General features: G+C 38.0%; 1 protein-coding gene across 2 annotated transcripts in view; it reads left to right on the top strand.

The window, feature by feature from the left end:
* The first annotated feature begins 2,190 nt into the window (after positions 1–2,190).
* The window catches only part of TMF1 (TATA element modulatory factor 1), a 37,103-nt gene continuing 23,733 nt past the window's right edge, over positions 2,191–15,560 (top strand). For both annotated transcript variants that reach the window (XR_006715933.1, XM_045493487.1), the window contains exons 1-5: positions 2,191–2,643; positions 6,032–7,227; positions 8,983–9,086; positions 9,698–9,824; positions 12,886–12,991. Coding sequence is in view for 1 of the 2 variants with exons in the window: in XM_045493487.1 (XP_045349443.1) it covers positions 2,502–2,643; positions 6,032–7,227; positions 8,983–9,086; positions 9,698–9,824; positions 12,886–12,991 (1,675 nt within the window). In the remaining variant the exon portion in view is untranslated. The remainder of the gene's footprint in view (positions 2,644–6,031; positions 7,228–8,982; positions 9,087–9,697; positions 9,825–12,885; positions 12,992–15,560) is intronic.

Genomic DNA, 15,560 nt, shown 5'->3' with positions numbered 1-15,560 from the left:
AAATAGCTACTGATTTAATTTGCTCTCACATAATAATGTAATGAAATGGAATCTTTTTATATTGTCCTTAAAATGCCTTTTTCTTCCCTAAAAAATTAAGCCTTAAGACAAAATTAAGTGTAAGTATTGAAAAATTAGTTTTAGTGTCTCAATGTGGGAACATGCACTATGTGTTTTTCACTTAGATGGCAGTGTTCTAGTCAAAAGCTTTATGATTACATGTCACTAGGTTAAATTTTTATTTATTCTTTTTAGCTCCATACCAACGTTTGTTTCATTATAAAATCATATAATGAGATACATAGTTATAGGTACTTAAAAAGTTACAGATTCAGGGGTACTTGGGTGGCTCAGTCAGTTAAAGCATCTAATTTCGGCTCAGGTCATGATCTCACAGTTCCTGAGTTTGAGCCCTACATCGGGCTCTGTGCTGGCAGAAATAAACATTTTTTTAAAAATCTAGAAAGTTACAGATAAAGTTTGAGTTTCAGAATATGAAGGGACTAACATTTAGCACCTCCTTTACACGGGTGCTCTAATAATTCTCAGAGTAGCCTTGTGTGAGAAGGCGATAGTATCTCCATCAGAGAGCTCAATCCTTTTAGAAAGTTTACATCATTTATCCCAAATTGTACAATTAGAAATCTTGGAACAGGGATTCCAACACCAGTCTGCCCCCAACCTCCTTCTCAGTCTACTTGTTTAAGCTGTTTTAAGTTAGTTACCTGAATTATTTAGTACTACTTGTGTAGATCACTAAATATTACGAGTTTTAACATGTAAATTTTTACTGGTTAGATGAAACTATTGGAAAATCATAAATAACTTTTCAAGGGCAGAGTTTAATTTTGTTTTAAATTAAAAAAAATGGCTTTAGGACATAGTTGCTTGCAGTAGGATAAAATATAGGCGGGAAACCTAAATAACCACAGCAGGGAGATAGAAGAGGTTTAATAGATTTGTGGCAAATTGGAGTGAAAATTACTTTTGTAAAGTGGCAAGTACCTCAGCTCACTGTTCACTGTTGGTATCCATATTTTTCAAAGTCATCTGGAAATCGGAATTTTTGTATGGAATCTGGCTTCAAATGTTGACAGAATTTTGCGTTTAACATTGTGGAGTCTAAATCCCTTAGCCACTGACCGGATTAGGTAGGCCACCAGTTTCATTTTTTCTCATAACGAAATGTTTGAAGAGTGAATGCAGAAAAAGTTGTATTTTAAATAGTATGCACAACACACGTTAACAGAGTAATAGTTTTAGTGCTTTTCAGGTTTGTTTTGAAATGGGCGAAGTGCGTACTTGTGAAGGGGAGGTTGTGCCTCAGAAATTCAGACTTGTAACACCTTGCAGATGATAGCTTTTTACTTACGTCATCAGGTGGGCTGGACCCGGCCTTTTATACAAAGTCCAGTATTTTCAGGCAAACCCAAACCCAGGGTTTCTCAGGTCCAGGTTAACACAGGACTGATTAAATATCTGAGACAAAGCGCTAATAGAAAGGCGAGAGCCAAAGTTTTGTTTGCAGTTTTGTTTTTTTTTTTTAACGGTTTATTCATTTTTTTTTTTTTTAACGTTTATTTATTTTTGGGACAGAGAGAGACAGAGCATGAACGGGGGAAGGGCAGAGAGAGAGGGAGACACAGAATCGGAAACAGGCTCCAGGCTCTGAGCCATCAGCCCAGAGCCTGACGCGGGGCTCGAACTCACGGACGGCGAGATCGTGACCTGGCTGAAGTCGGACGCTTAACCGACTGCGCCACCCAGGCGCCCCGGGTTTATTCATTTTTGAGAGACAGCGCAAGAGGGGGAGGGGCAGAGAGAGAGAGGGAGATACAGAATCCAAAGCGGGCTCCAGTCTCTGAAATGTCAGCACAGCGCCCCGGGCAGGTCTGGAACCCACTAGCCTAGACATCATGACCTGAACAGAAGTTGGTTGCTCAACCTACTGAGCCACTCAGGAGCCCCTGTTTGCAATCCTTACTGGCAAGACGCTTTTAGTACCTGAGCTATTTTCTAGGAGTGAAGCCACGTGAATAGTAGCTTTTCCTCCCGGAAGAAGCTACCTCTGCTAGCAGCCACAGAGCTGCTGGTGTCTTAGGATTTGCGCCTTGCTCGTAAGCACGATCAACAGAAATAGTTCCGCGTTCTCCGTAACTAAAGGGAAGCTTCGGGTACCGGATGTGACGTCTAAGTTCCTCCTTTTCTTCCGTCTATTGACGGAACTCTGGGCTCCCGGATTTGGTGGTTGTGTACGTGGAAGAAGCCCGCGCATGCGCGGCTCGGGCCTTTTCGTCTCAGCTGTGCGCGAAGGGCTGAGGGTAACGTCCCGGGCTCGGGGGGGATTGTCAGAGTCATGGCCCGCCGCTGACCGGGCCCGCCGTTTGAGGAAGGGGGCGAGGCCGTTCCGCAGCACCCCTCCCCGGGCCTCAGGCTGGTCGGCCTGGCCCTCCGCCTTCCCGCTTGGTGCTGCCGCCGCCACTGCCGGCTGAGGAGGGGAGATGAGTTGGTTCAACGCCTCCCAGCTTTCCAGCTTCGCGAAGCAGGCCCTGTCCCAGGCCCAGAAGTCTATCGACAGGGTCCTAGATATCCAGGAAGAGGAGCCGAGCGCCTGGGCCGAGACCATTCCGTACGGAGAGCCGGGTAAGGGAGAGAGGGGCGGGGGGTCCCGGGGGGCCTGGGCTCGCGGAGGCTTCTCTCCTGTGGCAGGCGAACGGACGAAGAGGTGTAGGCAGCGCTCCTTCCCCGCCGACGGCGTTCTGAGCGAGTTCTCTCTCCCTAGCCCGTCCACGAATGCTCGTTTGTCTCCAAGTGGGTCTCTGTTGTTTTCCGGAGGGAGATCCCAGCCCCGGTTCTTCCGTGCCTGGGGCCCCGGGTGCGGGTCCTGCCGGCCTCGGAGGCGCGGGTGGCGATTTGTTGGGCTTGTTCTCCGCCCTCGCTCGACGTAGCTAGCTGCAAGCACGAGCAGTCCAGAAAACTGGGATTGCTGCGCGCTCCGGACACTGGGGAGCCGCGATGTGAAGGAAATCAGCAGGGACGGGAGGCACCGTGCCCGACGCTTAACGAGCGCTCCGTGCTCGGCAGCGCGGAATGTGCTTTTTTGTGGCTTTCTCGTCTCCCAGACAGCTCCTCGAGTTAGGTTTCTTGTTCTCGCCGTTTTACAGAAGGGGAAATCGAGGCCGAGTAACTTCTTCTGGGCCATCCCGCAGGTGAGGGGTGGAATATGTTGGAGATACCACCCGTGGAACCCGGCCCAGGAGTTTGGGGTTGCATCACGTTGTGTTTCAGAGAGCTGTGTCTCTCTCTCTCTGTCGGTTTCCTGGAGCCCGATCTTTTCAGGGATCTTTACTTGCTTTGGCTCTAAGCCTAAGGAAACAGTTGAGCCTTTTAGTGCGAGGGGTAAAAATTTGTCTATTTGGGAGCTCTGAATCTATGTGCAAAAAAGAAGTTATTCTTGACTACTTCTGTCTGGTTTCTTGTTTTAAATTTTACATCTTTGAAAAGGACCTAAGTTTGAGGTACTTCCTTTTCAGATATTTTTGGCCCAGGCCTGTGTGTCAGGATCTTGGTGCTTTTTACAAGATGCTGTAGTGACCTTGTGGGAGTAGCTGAACTTCCTTTTTCTTAGATACCCCACATTTTGAATTACTAAACCTAGAGGACACAGCATATAAATTTTAAACATAAGGATACTCGTTTTTTGAAGTTTGGGGCTTGAGTCATGTATATAATTTTTTAAGATAGGTTATCCAGAAAAGACAGATTAGTGAAATATTTACTTACTGAGTATTTATTGATTGCCTATGTTTTACATTGCCTCCCCCGAAGGTGACCAGCCTTTAGAATGGAGCAGTTGAGGGAGTTATCACATAACCTTGGGATTTGTGTAAAATATTCTTCAGTTTCTTCAAGAGGGACATTTGACTTCTGTCATTCATTAAGGAGACCTGCTAAATTCAACTAATTAGCGGACTTAATCTTGCTTGTTCATTTGTTCTTCTGGTTTTCTCCTTTTTTCATTGTTTTTATATACCGAACCAATAAATACACAACTGTGCCCCCAAACTGAAGTGTTCTACATACTTCTCAAGTCATATTATAGAATAGACTTCAGTAGAGGGCTAGGTAGTTTTGAGGAGCTTTTAGGTGCTTGTTCTCGCCCCACCAACTTGTTTGTTTGTTTGTTTGTTTGTTTGCTTTTGTTAAAGTAGCCTTCACTTTGGGCATGAAGCCCAACACTGCCCTTGAACTCAAGACCCTGAAATCAAGACCTGAGCTGAGATGAACAGTCAGAGGCTTAACTGACTGAGCTAACCAGGTGCTCCCATCCCTATCTACGTAATTGTGCAGAATTTGTGAGGATTCTGCTCAGCCACTTTTGAGTTTAGAAAAGGAAATTTTTTTTTAAAGAAATGCTTTAATATTTTAGCAAATAGGCCATTTTTTTATCATTGGGTTTTTTAGTATCATGTGTTTCTGTGACTAAATTACCATTTTTACCCAGAAGATAGTTATTTTCTCTTTGGTGTTTTTAAAAAGGCCTAGTGTAAACTACCATCGGTATAAAAACACAATAATTCTTTAAAAATGCCCATCTTTGAAATTCATAGCACTTTTTTTAAATTTTATATTTTATTTTATTAAAAAAATTTTTTTTTAATGTTTATTTATTATTGAGAGACAGAGACAGAGCTTGAGCATGGGAGGGGCAGAGAGAGGAGGAGACACAGAATGCGAAGGAGGCTCCAGGTTCTGAGCTGTCAGCACAGAGCCCGAAGTGGGGCTAGAACTCACATACTGCTGGATCATGACCCAAGCCGAAGTCAGATGCTTAACTGAATGAGCCACCCAGGTGCCCCTAGATTTTATTTTTAAGTAATCTCTACCCAACATGGAGCTTGAACCCACAACCTTGAGGCCAAGAGGTACATGCTCCAGTGACTGAGCCAGCCAGGCACCCATGAATTTCATATGACCTTCTAATTGCTGACATAATTTGTGATTTAGGAAGGGAACAAAACTATCTCATAGAGTGGGTTTGGATAATGACTCTTGGAGAATGAACTTGTCATTAAGTGCATGAAAATGAATGTGTCCTTTAGAAGTTACTGTTCCCATCAGTTTACTTTGATCTTTGGAAAAGGACATTTGTTGCCAGTATGCTGGGTTCAGTTTTTTTTTTTTTTTTTTTAATTTTTTTTTTTCAACGTTTATTTATTTTTGGGACAGAGAGAGACAAAGCATGAACGGGGGAGGGGCAGAGAGAGAGGGAGACACAGAATCGGAAACAGGCTCCAGGCTCTGAGCCATCAGCCCAGAGCCCGACGCGGGGCTCGAACTCACGGACCGCGAGATCGGGACCTGGCTGAAGTCGGACGCTTAACCGACTGCGCCACCCAGGCGCCCCTGGGTTCAGTTTTTGAGTGTTACCCTGTTTCCGGCTCGTAACTATGTTTTATTACTGATATTACGACGAGAATAATTAATAAGAAACTGAACAGAAGGTCAGGTTAGTTTGCTATGACTTCACACGATTTGTAAGTGAGGGTACTGCCTCTTGTTGTGAGATGCATCACAACATGTTGTGAGATGTGTATCTTAGACTGAGCATAAGTTATGTAACATATACCATTACTTTCTTAATTTGTTGTGGGAGGGAGTAACATATTTACTTCTGGTAGGCCAGGCCCATTTTGATCTCTTACCTTTGTTCCTGGTTCCTAGTTTGGACAGATCCATACCAGTTTTCCTCTTTAAGGCCTAAAGTTCAACAGTGAACTAATTAATCATATAATAAGCAGGTAGCCTAATAGGTGCAAGTTATAGGTCATATTCTATAGGTTTCCTGTTTTTCAACTGTGTATTGACTTACAACGATTGTAATATTAACATAAAACGAATATATTTTTTCTTTTGTAACATATATGTATGTGTGTGTGTGTATGTGTGTGTGTATGTATATATATACATATATATATATATACATATATATATATATATATTTTATTTTATATATTTTTTTTTGTCAAAGGAATAAGTCCCCCTGTCAGTGGAGGATGGGATACTTCAACCTGGGGGTTAAAATCAAACAGTGAACCTCAGAGTCAGCCTGTAGCCTCTCCTAAAGCAATAACAAAGCCAGTTCGGAGAACTGTGGTAGATGAATCTGAAAATTTCTTCAGTGCCTTTCTCTCTCCAACGGATGTCCAGACCATTCAGAAGAGTCCAGTGGTATCAAAACCACCAGCTAAATCACAACGACCAGAAGAAGAAGTAAAAAGCACTTTACAGGAATCCTTGCCCACTGGACAGTCAAGAACCTCGGAAACAACGGAGTCACAAGTGAAAGACTCTACTCCATGTGTATCAGGGGAAACTCTGGCAGTAGATACTCCGTCGCCAAAAACTGAGGGCAAGCATGAAGAAACTGTTAATAAAGAATCTGATACGAAGGTATCAACTGTACGTTTGAAGGTATCCGAAAATGTAATTAATGTGAAAACAACTAGGGAAAACATACCTAATATGTCGACTGCAGAAACAAAGGACGTGGCTTTGGAACCTAAGGAACAAAAACATGAAGACAGACAGAGTAACACACCTTCTCCTCCAGTTAGTACCTTCTCGTCTGGTACTTCTACCACCAGTGACATTGAAGTCTTAGATCATGAAAGTGTAATAAGTGAGAGCTCAGCAAGTTCGAGACAAGAGACTACAGATTCAAAATCAAGTCTTCACTTGATGCAGACATCTTTTCAGCTTCTCTCAGCATCTGCTTGTCCTGAATATAATCGTTTAGATGATTTCCAGAAACTCACTGAGAGTTGCTGTTCATCTGATGCTTTTGAAAGAATAGACTCGTTTAGTGTGCAGTCATTAGATAGTCGTAGTGTAAGTGAAATCAATTCAGATGATGAACTGTCAGGCAAGGGATATGCTTTAGTACCTATTATAGTTAATCCTTCAACTCCAAAGACTAAAGTAATTGAATCTGTTGAAGGAAAATCTGAAGAAGAAGTAAATGAAACATTAATTATACCCACTGAAGAAACAGAAATGGAAGAAAGTGGACGAAGTGCAACACCTGTTAATTGTGAACAGCCTGATATCTTGGTTTCTTCTACACCAGTAAGTGAAGGACATACTGTCTCAGACAAAGTGGCCGAGCCGCATGAAACTGCTGAAAGTAAGCCAGAAGCACATTCTGAGAAGGAAGATGTTTGCAAGGTAAATCTAGAAACTGCAAGGGGATTTTTGGATATGCTTTTCAGAAATGAAATCATTGTTTATTTATTTATATTTTCATTGTTTATTTTTAACATTCCATGTTGCATAATGATTTGTGCTGATTAAAAAAGACAAGCATTTTGGCCTTTAGGTATGGCATTAAGGATTTTAAAATTGAATTATTGATATTAAATTACTTGAAATTCCTCTGAGACATCTGTGATAACATAAGTTGATATTTCGGCATAACTAAGAATGAAAAGGTTATCTCGCGTCATTACTTTTGAGTCCTTTCACCTTACAGTTCTTGTATGCTGTGCTCATTTGTCTTTTTGCAAAGGATTGGCTTATGGTAACATACGTCTTCAAAGCCTTTGCAGGTAAAGGTGCTGAAACGAATATAAACACTATATGGGTTTTTTATATCAAAATTTGTTTTGCATGTTCACATTATTTGTAGCAAATCCTAAATGAAAAATTCAGTATTTAATTATTGATGTGTTTCTCTTGTTATTAATTACTTGTTTGTTTTCTCTTTTATGTTATTTTGATGTTTCCCTGCTAGCTCTCTTAACATGAATAAGAATGGGAAATGTCCAAGGAACAAAGGCATTGCTTAGGAATGACAAATTGCTTCTATCTTATACATATAAAAGGAAAGTGGTGTAAATTCTTTAACATTAAGTCACGGTTTTGATTTTTCCTATGATTTTTAGATATAGAAATTGAGTTGGATTTGGCATCTTTAATAGACTCCTCTGAGATATAGGATGTCTTGAAGAAATGTCCTGTAAGTGCCATGTATTGAATTATTTAATGTAAAAAAAAAAAAAAAGTTCCAGATTCTGTTACCTAGGTTTAATATTATTCACACACACAAAATGCCATGCTATAGCTATAATAGCACTTTGAATTGCTGAAATCAGCACTGTTTCGTATCAATAAGATATTTTTGAGCTACTTTCAGAAGGTAAGTGATATCTAAATTAATCTAAACCTCAATCAGGTAAGACTTTTTTTTTTTTTTTTAGTGCAAACAGCATCATTCCTCCCCTCATACACAAGTTTTTCACTGCTTCAGCAAGGCCTAAGGAGTAAGATACTGTTATCATTCCTTTTTGTTTAGCTTTACACTGATACATCCTGGAGATTTTAAAGTTACATGCATATGAGTTTTTTTTAAATGTTTTTATTTTTTGAATGCAATGTATCATACTAAAAATAGTTACATGCTACATATTTGGATTAAAGAATAATATGGAAAAAGGGACACTTGCGTATCTACTACCCAGCGAAGATACAGGATATACTAAAGGCTTTGAAGCCCCTGTGATCTTTTTAAAAATTTTCTTTGTGTCCATTCCGCTTTTGTTGGACATGCACACCTTTTTTTAGATTTTGCTATAACAAACTGCTGTAAATATCCTTGTGTAGTAATGCAGGAGTTTTCTCCTCTAAAGTATATCTAAAATAATTTTCTGCATTCAATGGTGTGTAGATTTTCAACTAGATACTAAAGTGGTTTACTAATTTATACTCCCACCAACTCTGTGGTTGTACTGATTTATACTCTTCTACCAGCTATGTATGAGTTCTTGTTCCGAATCCACTATGTTCTCATTGTTGCTAAGTCTTTTTATGAGGTAATGCTGTTTTAGTTACTATATTGATTAGATTACCTTTACGATTCATCACCTGCATGTAAAAATGGTCTTTTCAGTTAATTGTTTGACTTTGTGTATTCTTCTTATTCAGAGAGTCGAATTTCTGAATGAGAAACTGGATAAAAGGGAGGCTCAGTTATTATCTCTTAGTAAAGAAAAAGCACTTCTAGAAGAAGCCTATGATAATCTGAAAGAGTAAGTATTTTACAAATGTGAATAATTGTATGTTTTGTAGAGGCCCGAATGGTTATTATTTAAGAATTTTTTTTAAACTAAAATGTCTAAAATTTAACTTGTTTACAATAATTGAAAATGGAATAGCATTTCAGTTATAAATGTAGAGATTTTTTCCTCAAATTATCTGTACCATATTACCTTTGGCATTTGAAGAGAGTTGTTTTGCAAAAACAAAACAAAACAAAAAACCTTTTCCCTTTTAGTATTAGATCTTTAAAACATATATTTAAAGAAAACTATGATATCAAAAAAAAAAAACCGCGACAATATTTGTTTCCTTTAAGGAGGTGATTCGTAAAATGTAACACAGATTCAAAATTTAAAAATTTTACTGTTATTTTTATACATCAAATAGGGGTGACATTTTCGATTTCTAATTGGTTGTCATTGAGGTGTTTTAAAATAAATTAAGCCTGTAATTTTTCTTTTAAATGTTAACGGGCATAAAACTAACCAATTTTAGTAAGTTATGTGTTGAAGACAATGTTATTTTCCTTTTGCAAGCTGAACTCCTCTTGTTACCCTAGGAACATGTAAACAAGTACCTCTCTCTATTATTTTTAATTTAGTGAAATGTTTAGAGTGAAAGAAGAAAGCAGCAGCATTTCTTCCTTGAAAGATGAATTTACTCAAAGAATTGCAGAAGCAGAAAAGAAAGTTCAGCTAGCCTGTAAAGAGAGAGATGCTGCTAAAAAGGTAATGGAAATTAAAAATAATATTACTTAAGTTCTATACAGACATAGATTTTGAGGAATGTATTCATAATATTTTGGTATGGAAAAAAAGAGAAGTAAGATTAAAGGATACCATACAGTAGGGGCGCCTGGGTGGCTCAGTTGGTTGAACTTCTGACTCTTGATTTCAGCTCAGGTCATGAACTCAGGGTCATCAGATGGAGCCCCACGTGGGGCCCTGTGCTGGGCGTGGAGCCTGCTTAAGATTCTCTCCCTCTGCCCCTCTCCCCCACTTGTGTGCTCTCTCAAACAACTCTTTCTCTCTTTCTCAGAAATAAAAAGGATACCATATAGTATATTAACACTTAAATTATAGACTTTTATTTAGTACCTTTAGACTTAGATTTTTGAAACTTTAAAAAAAAAAACTAAGCATATATCTGTATAATTTATCTATAAGTCCTTGTAAGATACATAGCAAGGATCATTAGAGTAATTTCCTAAATGAAAATTTTGTCAAAATAAATAACAATTAAATCTAAATGGCACTTGGGGCGCCTGGGTGGCTTAAGCCTCTGACTCTTGGTTTCTGTTCAGGTCATGATTGCATGGTTTGTGAGTTCCAGCCCCACGTGAGGCTCTATGCTGAGCTTGGGATTCTCTCCCCCTCTCTCTCCCTCCACCTCTTCCACTCATACTAAATAAATAAATAAAATAAACTTTAAAAAAATCTAAATGACACTGTATACATTTTTTTTGAAGTATTATTACCTTCATTTGTTACTTTCCAGCCACTTCCAACATATTATATGTACCTTTTCTTTTTTTTTTTTCAACGTTTATTTATTTTTGGGACAGAGAGAGACAGAGCATGAACGGGGGAGGGGCAGAGAGAGAGGGAGACACAGAATCGGAAACAGGCTCCAGGCTCTGAGCCATCAGCCCAGAGCCCGACGTGGGGCTCGAACTCACGGACCGCGAGATCGTGACCTGGCTGAAGTCGGACGCTTAACCGACTGCACCACCCAGGCGCCCCTATATGTACCTTTTCAAGTCAGAGTGATTTTAAAATAAAAAATTGTAGGGTCACTTGAGCGGCTCAGTTGGTTAAACGCCTGACTCCTGATTTTGGCTCAGGTCATGATCTCATAGGATTGTGAGTTCAAGCCCCTCATCCTGCTCCACACTGATGGTGTAAGGCCTGCTTGAGATTCTCTTTCTCCTTATCTCTCTCCTCCTCCCCTGCTTGCTCTCTGTGTCTCTCAAAATAAACAAACATTTAAGTAAAATAAAATATTGTAATGGTTAGCAAGTCTTGTGAGACATAACATTGATTTTTTCTAATATAGGATTTCTTAGCACGTTTCACATTTTGGGCTGCATAATTTTATGTTGTATGGGATTGTACTCTGCATTGTGAGATGTTTACCACTATCTGGGCCCCTACCTACAAGACACCACTGTCAGCGTTATCTCCCTATCTCCCACTCTGCACCCACCACCCCATTCCTCGAGTTGTGATAATTAAAAATGTTGGCAGACATTGCCAAATGTCCCCTTGGGAGCAAGATCACTCCTGGTTGGGAACCATTGTTCTAATTCTTATAATTTGTAACAATTGGGTATTTTAGAAATTGGTAACCAACTAAGGTTAGTAATTCTATCTAAACTATTACTAATAACGTCTCTCAGCATTTGCCCTTCTCAGTTAGGTTGGTCTTCTTGACCAGTGTTAATGTTAATCTTTATTTTTTGGTATACTGTTAAAGAGGAGAAATAAGTCATATACTTCCTTTGCTTGTTTGCTTTAATTAGCTAGCTCATTTCAGACACTAACAATAACCTCAGACTACCTAACCAATTTACCTCTTCTTGTCCCTACTATATTCCATCTGGACAAGTTTAATTGAGAAATTAGATTTTAAGTAATGTAATGTTTATTTTCTGTAATGTAATTTGAATTATAGATCTAAAATAGACCCAAATTATTAACTATAGGTGGAAAAAGCTTGGACCCTAAGTTTTTTTATGTGTACTAGTACATATGAAGTTGGGATCCACAGGAAATTCAAAGCAAATTGGATTAACCTCAAGAGTTTGCTTTTCTAGTGATGGAAGATAGATAATGTCAACACCTATATAGTACAAGGCAGAATGAAGTAAATTACAGATCAAGACAAATAAGCAGTTTGGAATGGTATCATAGAGGATGAATTCTGACCAGGGGAATTGAGGAAAGTTTCATGGAAGGCAGGATGGTCTTATTGGGCCTTGATGGATGAATCAAGTTTTGACAGTTGGAAGATGCAGAGTAATGTTGGATGGATCAGTGTATGGGCTTTGGGTACTCATAAACCTGGTTTTCAAGTTAAACTCCATCACTTAGTAGGTCTCTGACCTTCAAAGTTTATTCAGTCTTTAATTGTGTAGTTAAATAAAGTACCTCCTTCATAGGATTGTTGTGAAAATAAAATTATAATGGATACAAAGCATAGTTTAAATACCTAATGTTAGTTGTTTTTAGCTGTTGTTTCAGATCATTGCTTAAAACCAAATTTTAAATCCTAGAGCACTTTTCACATCACCATACTTCTCCATTGTGGTTTTAAAGGATAACTGTCTTGACATATTTCTGCTGAATCTCTGCTTTATTAAAGTAGATTGAACCTTATATAATCATGCTTTTATTCATTTCACAATGCACTAGCAAGTACAGCAAGTTTTAGATGAGGAATGGAAATAAAATGAAAAATGGAGACATGTATTGTTTGAAATGTTCCAAATAAAATACTTGATCTGAAGAAAATGTGTATAGAGATAAGAAAGAAAGGTATTGAAAGTTAACTTATTCTCACTTGTATTACCATATTAAAACCTCTTTATTTCTGAATTCAGGTTTTTTATGTTGTTTCAAAGCTGTTTACTTAATTAACTGAGGTAGTAAACACAGGTTAACAGTACAACTTCAGGATCTTTATTGAGAATTTGATTATTGACTTTGAATATGGAAAAAATTGAAAAATATGCCCAGAATGAAAGTAATTCGTTATGGTATTCACATTCCTTTTTTTTTTTTTAATTAGGAAATCAAAAGTATAAAAGAAGAACTTGCTACTAGATTAAATAGTAGTGAAACTTCAGAACTTTTGAAAGAGAAAGATGAGCAGATCCGAGGGTTAATGGAAGAAGGTATGTAAAATATTCAGTTGATTATGAAAAATACTGTCAACACAGGAAAAATGCTTGCCACATGATTAGCTACTGCTTCCCAGTAAAAAATATTGGAAGCAAGAAGGCTTTGTGCTTAAACCTCAGAAATGGTAGGTGATAATTTATGGAAAACTGGGGAGTAATATGTATACAGGCAGAGACATTTGCATGTAGCCTTTTATACTACATACACGTACTTGCTAAAATAACTTGCTGAAAAATAAATGTTTGTGCTTCCATAAAAAAGTTTTTAACAGATTTTACAGCCTGTCATTTAAACCAAGATATTTGAGGTTATTATTTTGGAGTTTATATAGTATCTCAGTCTCTAGCTTGGGTATTCTCTGGTATCATCATATTATTTGGGCATTTGATAGTGAATTTTTCATTATATTCTTATTTTAATTTTTCAGTTATTAAGTACTCTATGAAAAAACTTATTAGCAGGGTTATAGAAATAAATATTTTTCATTAGATAAGTTATTACAAATTGACACTGGACTAATTTCTTTATGTAATTTCATAGGAAAGAGGTAGTTTTTGAAAAGGGGATTAAATGAATTTTTTTCCTGTTTAATTTATATATTTGTATTTTATTTTTGAGAGAGAGAGAAAGACAGTGCAACTGGGGGAGGGGCAGAGAGAGCGCGTGCGCAAGCAAAACCCAAGTAGGCTCCATACTGCCAGCACAGAGTCCCATGCGTGACTCCATCCCACGAAGCTGCAAGATCATGACCTGAGCCTAAACCAAGAGTTGTAGGCTCAACCTACAGAGCCACCCAGGCACCCCTCTTCTCCTCTTAATTAAAATTTTTCTAGTTGTAAAATTAGACTTGCTACTTGCAGAAATTTTTGAAGTTTTGGTAGGTGTAGGAAGAAAAAATACATCCTAATCGACTTTTACAAGAAACTGTTAATTTCTTCTAGTCCTTTTTTAGTGCATTTTTAATACATTGTTAAGCATAATTAAGGTCACATACTTTATTTGTAATTTTCCTTCTTTTACAATTCCCTTGCTACTAAATAATTTTGCTAGCATTATTAATGGCCGTATTAAAGTCCCTTATAGGGGCACCTGGGTGGTTCAGTTGGTTAAGCATCCAACTCTTCACTTTGGCTCAGGTCATGATCTCATAGTTTGTGAATTCGAGCCTTGTATCCGGTTCCACACTGATAGTGCAAACCCTGCTTGGGATTCTTTCTCTCCTCTCTCTGCCCCTTTCTCTCCCTCAAATAAACTTAAAAAAAAAAAAAAAGTTTAAAGTCCATTATATGGCTATATATACCACTACTTATTTTACTGTTTTCCTCATATTGTGCGTTTATTTCTAAAATTTTAATATTGTAAATGGTGGGATGAACATTTCTGTACTTAAATCATTGAACTTAAGAGGATTTCCAGAGGGCTTGTAAACAACATGGAACAGTCACTTCATTTCAAAAAATTAGTTTTATCCAGTTTTTATTTTTCATTTATTCAGCTAATATTTAACAGTGTGTCAGATACTATATTTAGTATAGTAATACATTTGACATGCTCCCTATCCTTTAGGAGCTTACAGTTCAGTGAAAAGGAAATAGAAGTACTCAGGTAATTGTAAAACACAGTCTAAGCACGACAATAGAAAATGGAGAATTGATAAATCACATAATCATTATGTCAAATCATCTTGAGGTCATGAACTGCCTTTATTACAGCACTAGAGATTGAGGGAAAGGCTGTGTGCATGGTTTCATAATTTTAAAAAATTATCTTAAATATTTATATCAAGGGGCATTTGGGTGGCTCAATTGGTTGAGTGTCTGACTCTTGATTTCAGCTCAGGTCATGATCTTAGGGTTGTGGGATTGAGTCCTGCGTCGGGCTCTATGTTGATCATGGAGCCTGCTTAAGATTCTCTTTCTTCCACACCTTCCCCTGCTTGTTTTCTCTCTCTCTCTAAAAAAATAAAAAAATAAAAATATTTCTATCAGATGTCACTGTTTGGGTTTTATTAATTTATTGAGGGGGTGGGTTGATGTTTTCTTTTGCTTAATGAAATTCTTTATACTGAAAATAGAATGATTTCATATGGGATCATTTATTCACTGCTTCTGTATCTTCCAGAAGTATTTTTAAATTCACAGCTAGAAAGCTGAAAGACTCAAAGCTGAAAGCACACTACAGTAAATAGCAGATTACATTATTACTTCACTTCGTCATTTATTAACATCTAGGCACACCTGATTCATAGCTTTCTGCACACACATATACTTCCCTTTTGCCAAAGCATTTGAATGTAGGTGACAGATATGAGTCCACTCATAAATTCTTTTTTTCCTCAGTTTCATTGAGGTATAATTGGCTAATAAAAATTGTATATATTTAAGGTGCACAATGTAATTTTTTTTTGGGTAACATATATATTGTGAAATGTTTACCACAGTCAAGCTAATTAACATACCAATCACCTCATGTACTTAACTTTTTTTTTTTTTTTTTTACATTTTTTACATTATGTCTGAAGAACTTACCTCTGTAACTGAAACTTGGTCCCCTTTATCTCCA

This window comes from Leopardus geoffroyi, chromosome A2 (assembly GCF_018350155.1).
Source record: "Leopardus geoffroyi isolate Oge1 chromosome A2, O.geoffroyi_Oge1_pat1.0, whole genome shotgun sequence".
Lineage (NCBI taxonomy): Eukaryota > Metazoa > Chordata > Mammalia > Carnivora > Felidae > Leopardus > Leopardus geoffroyi.
Note: the sequence above shows the minus strand (reverse complement) of the source record. Positions and strands in the feature narration are given on the sequence as shown.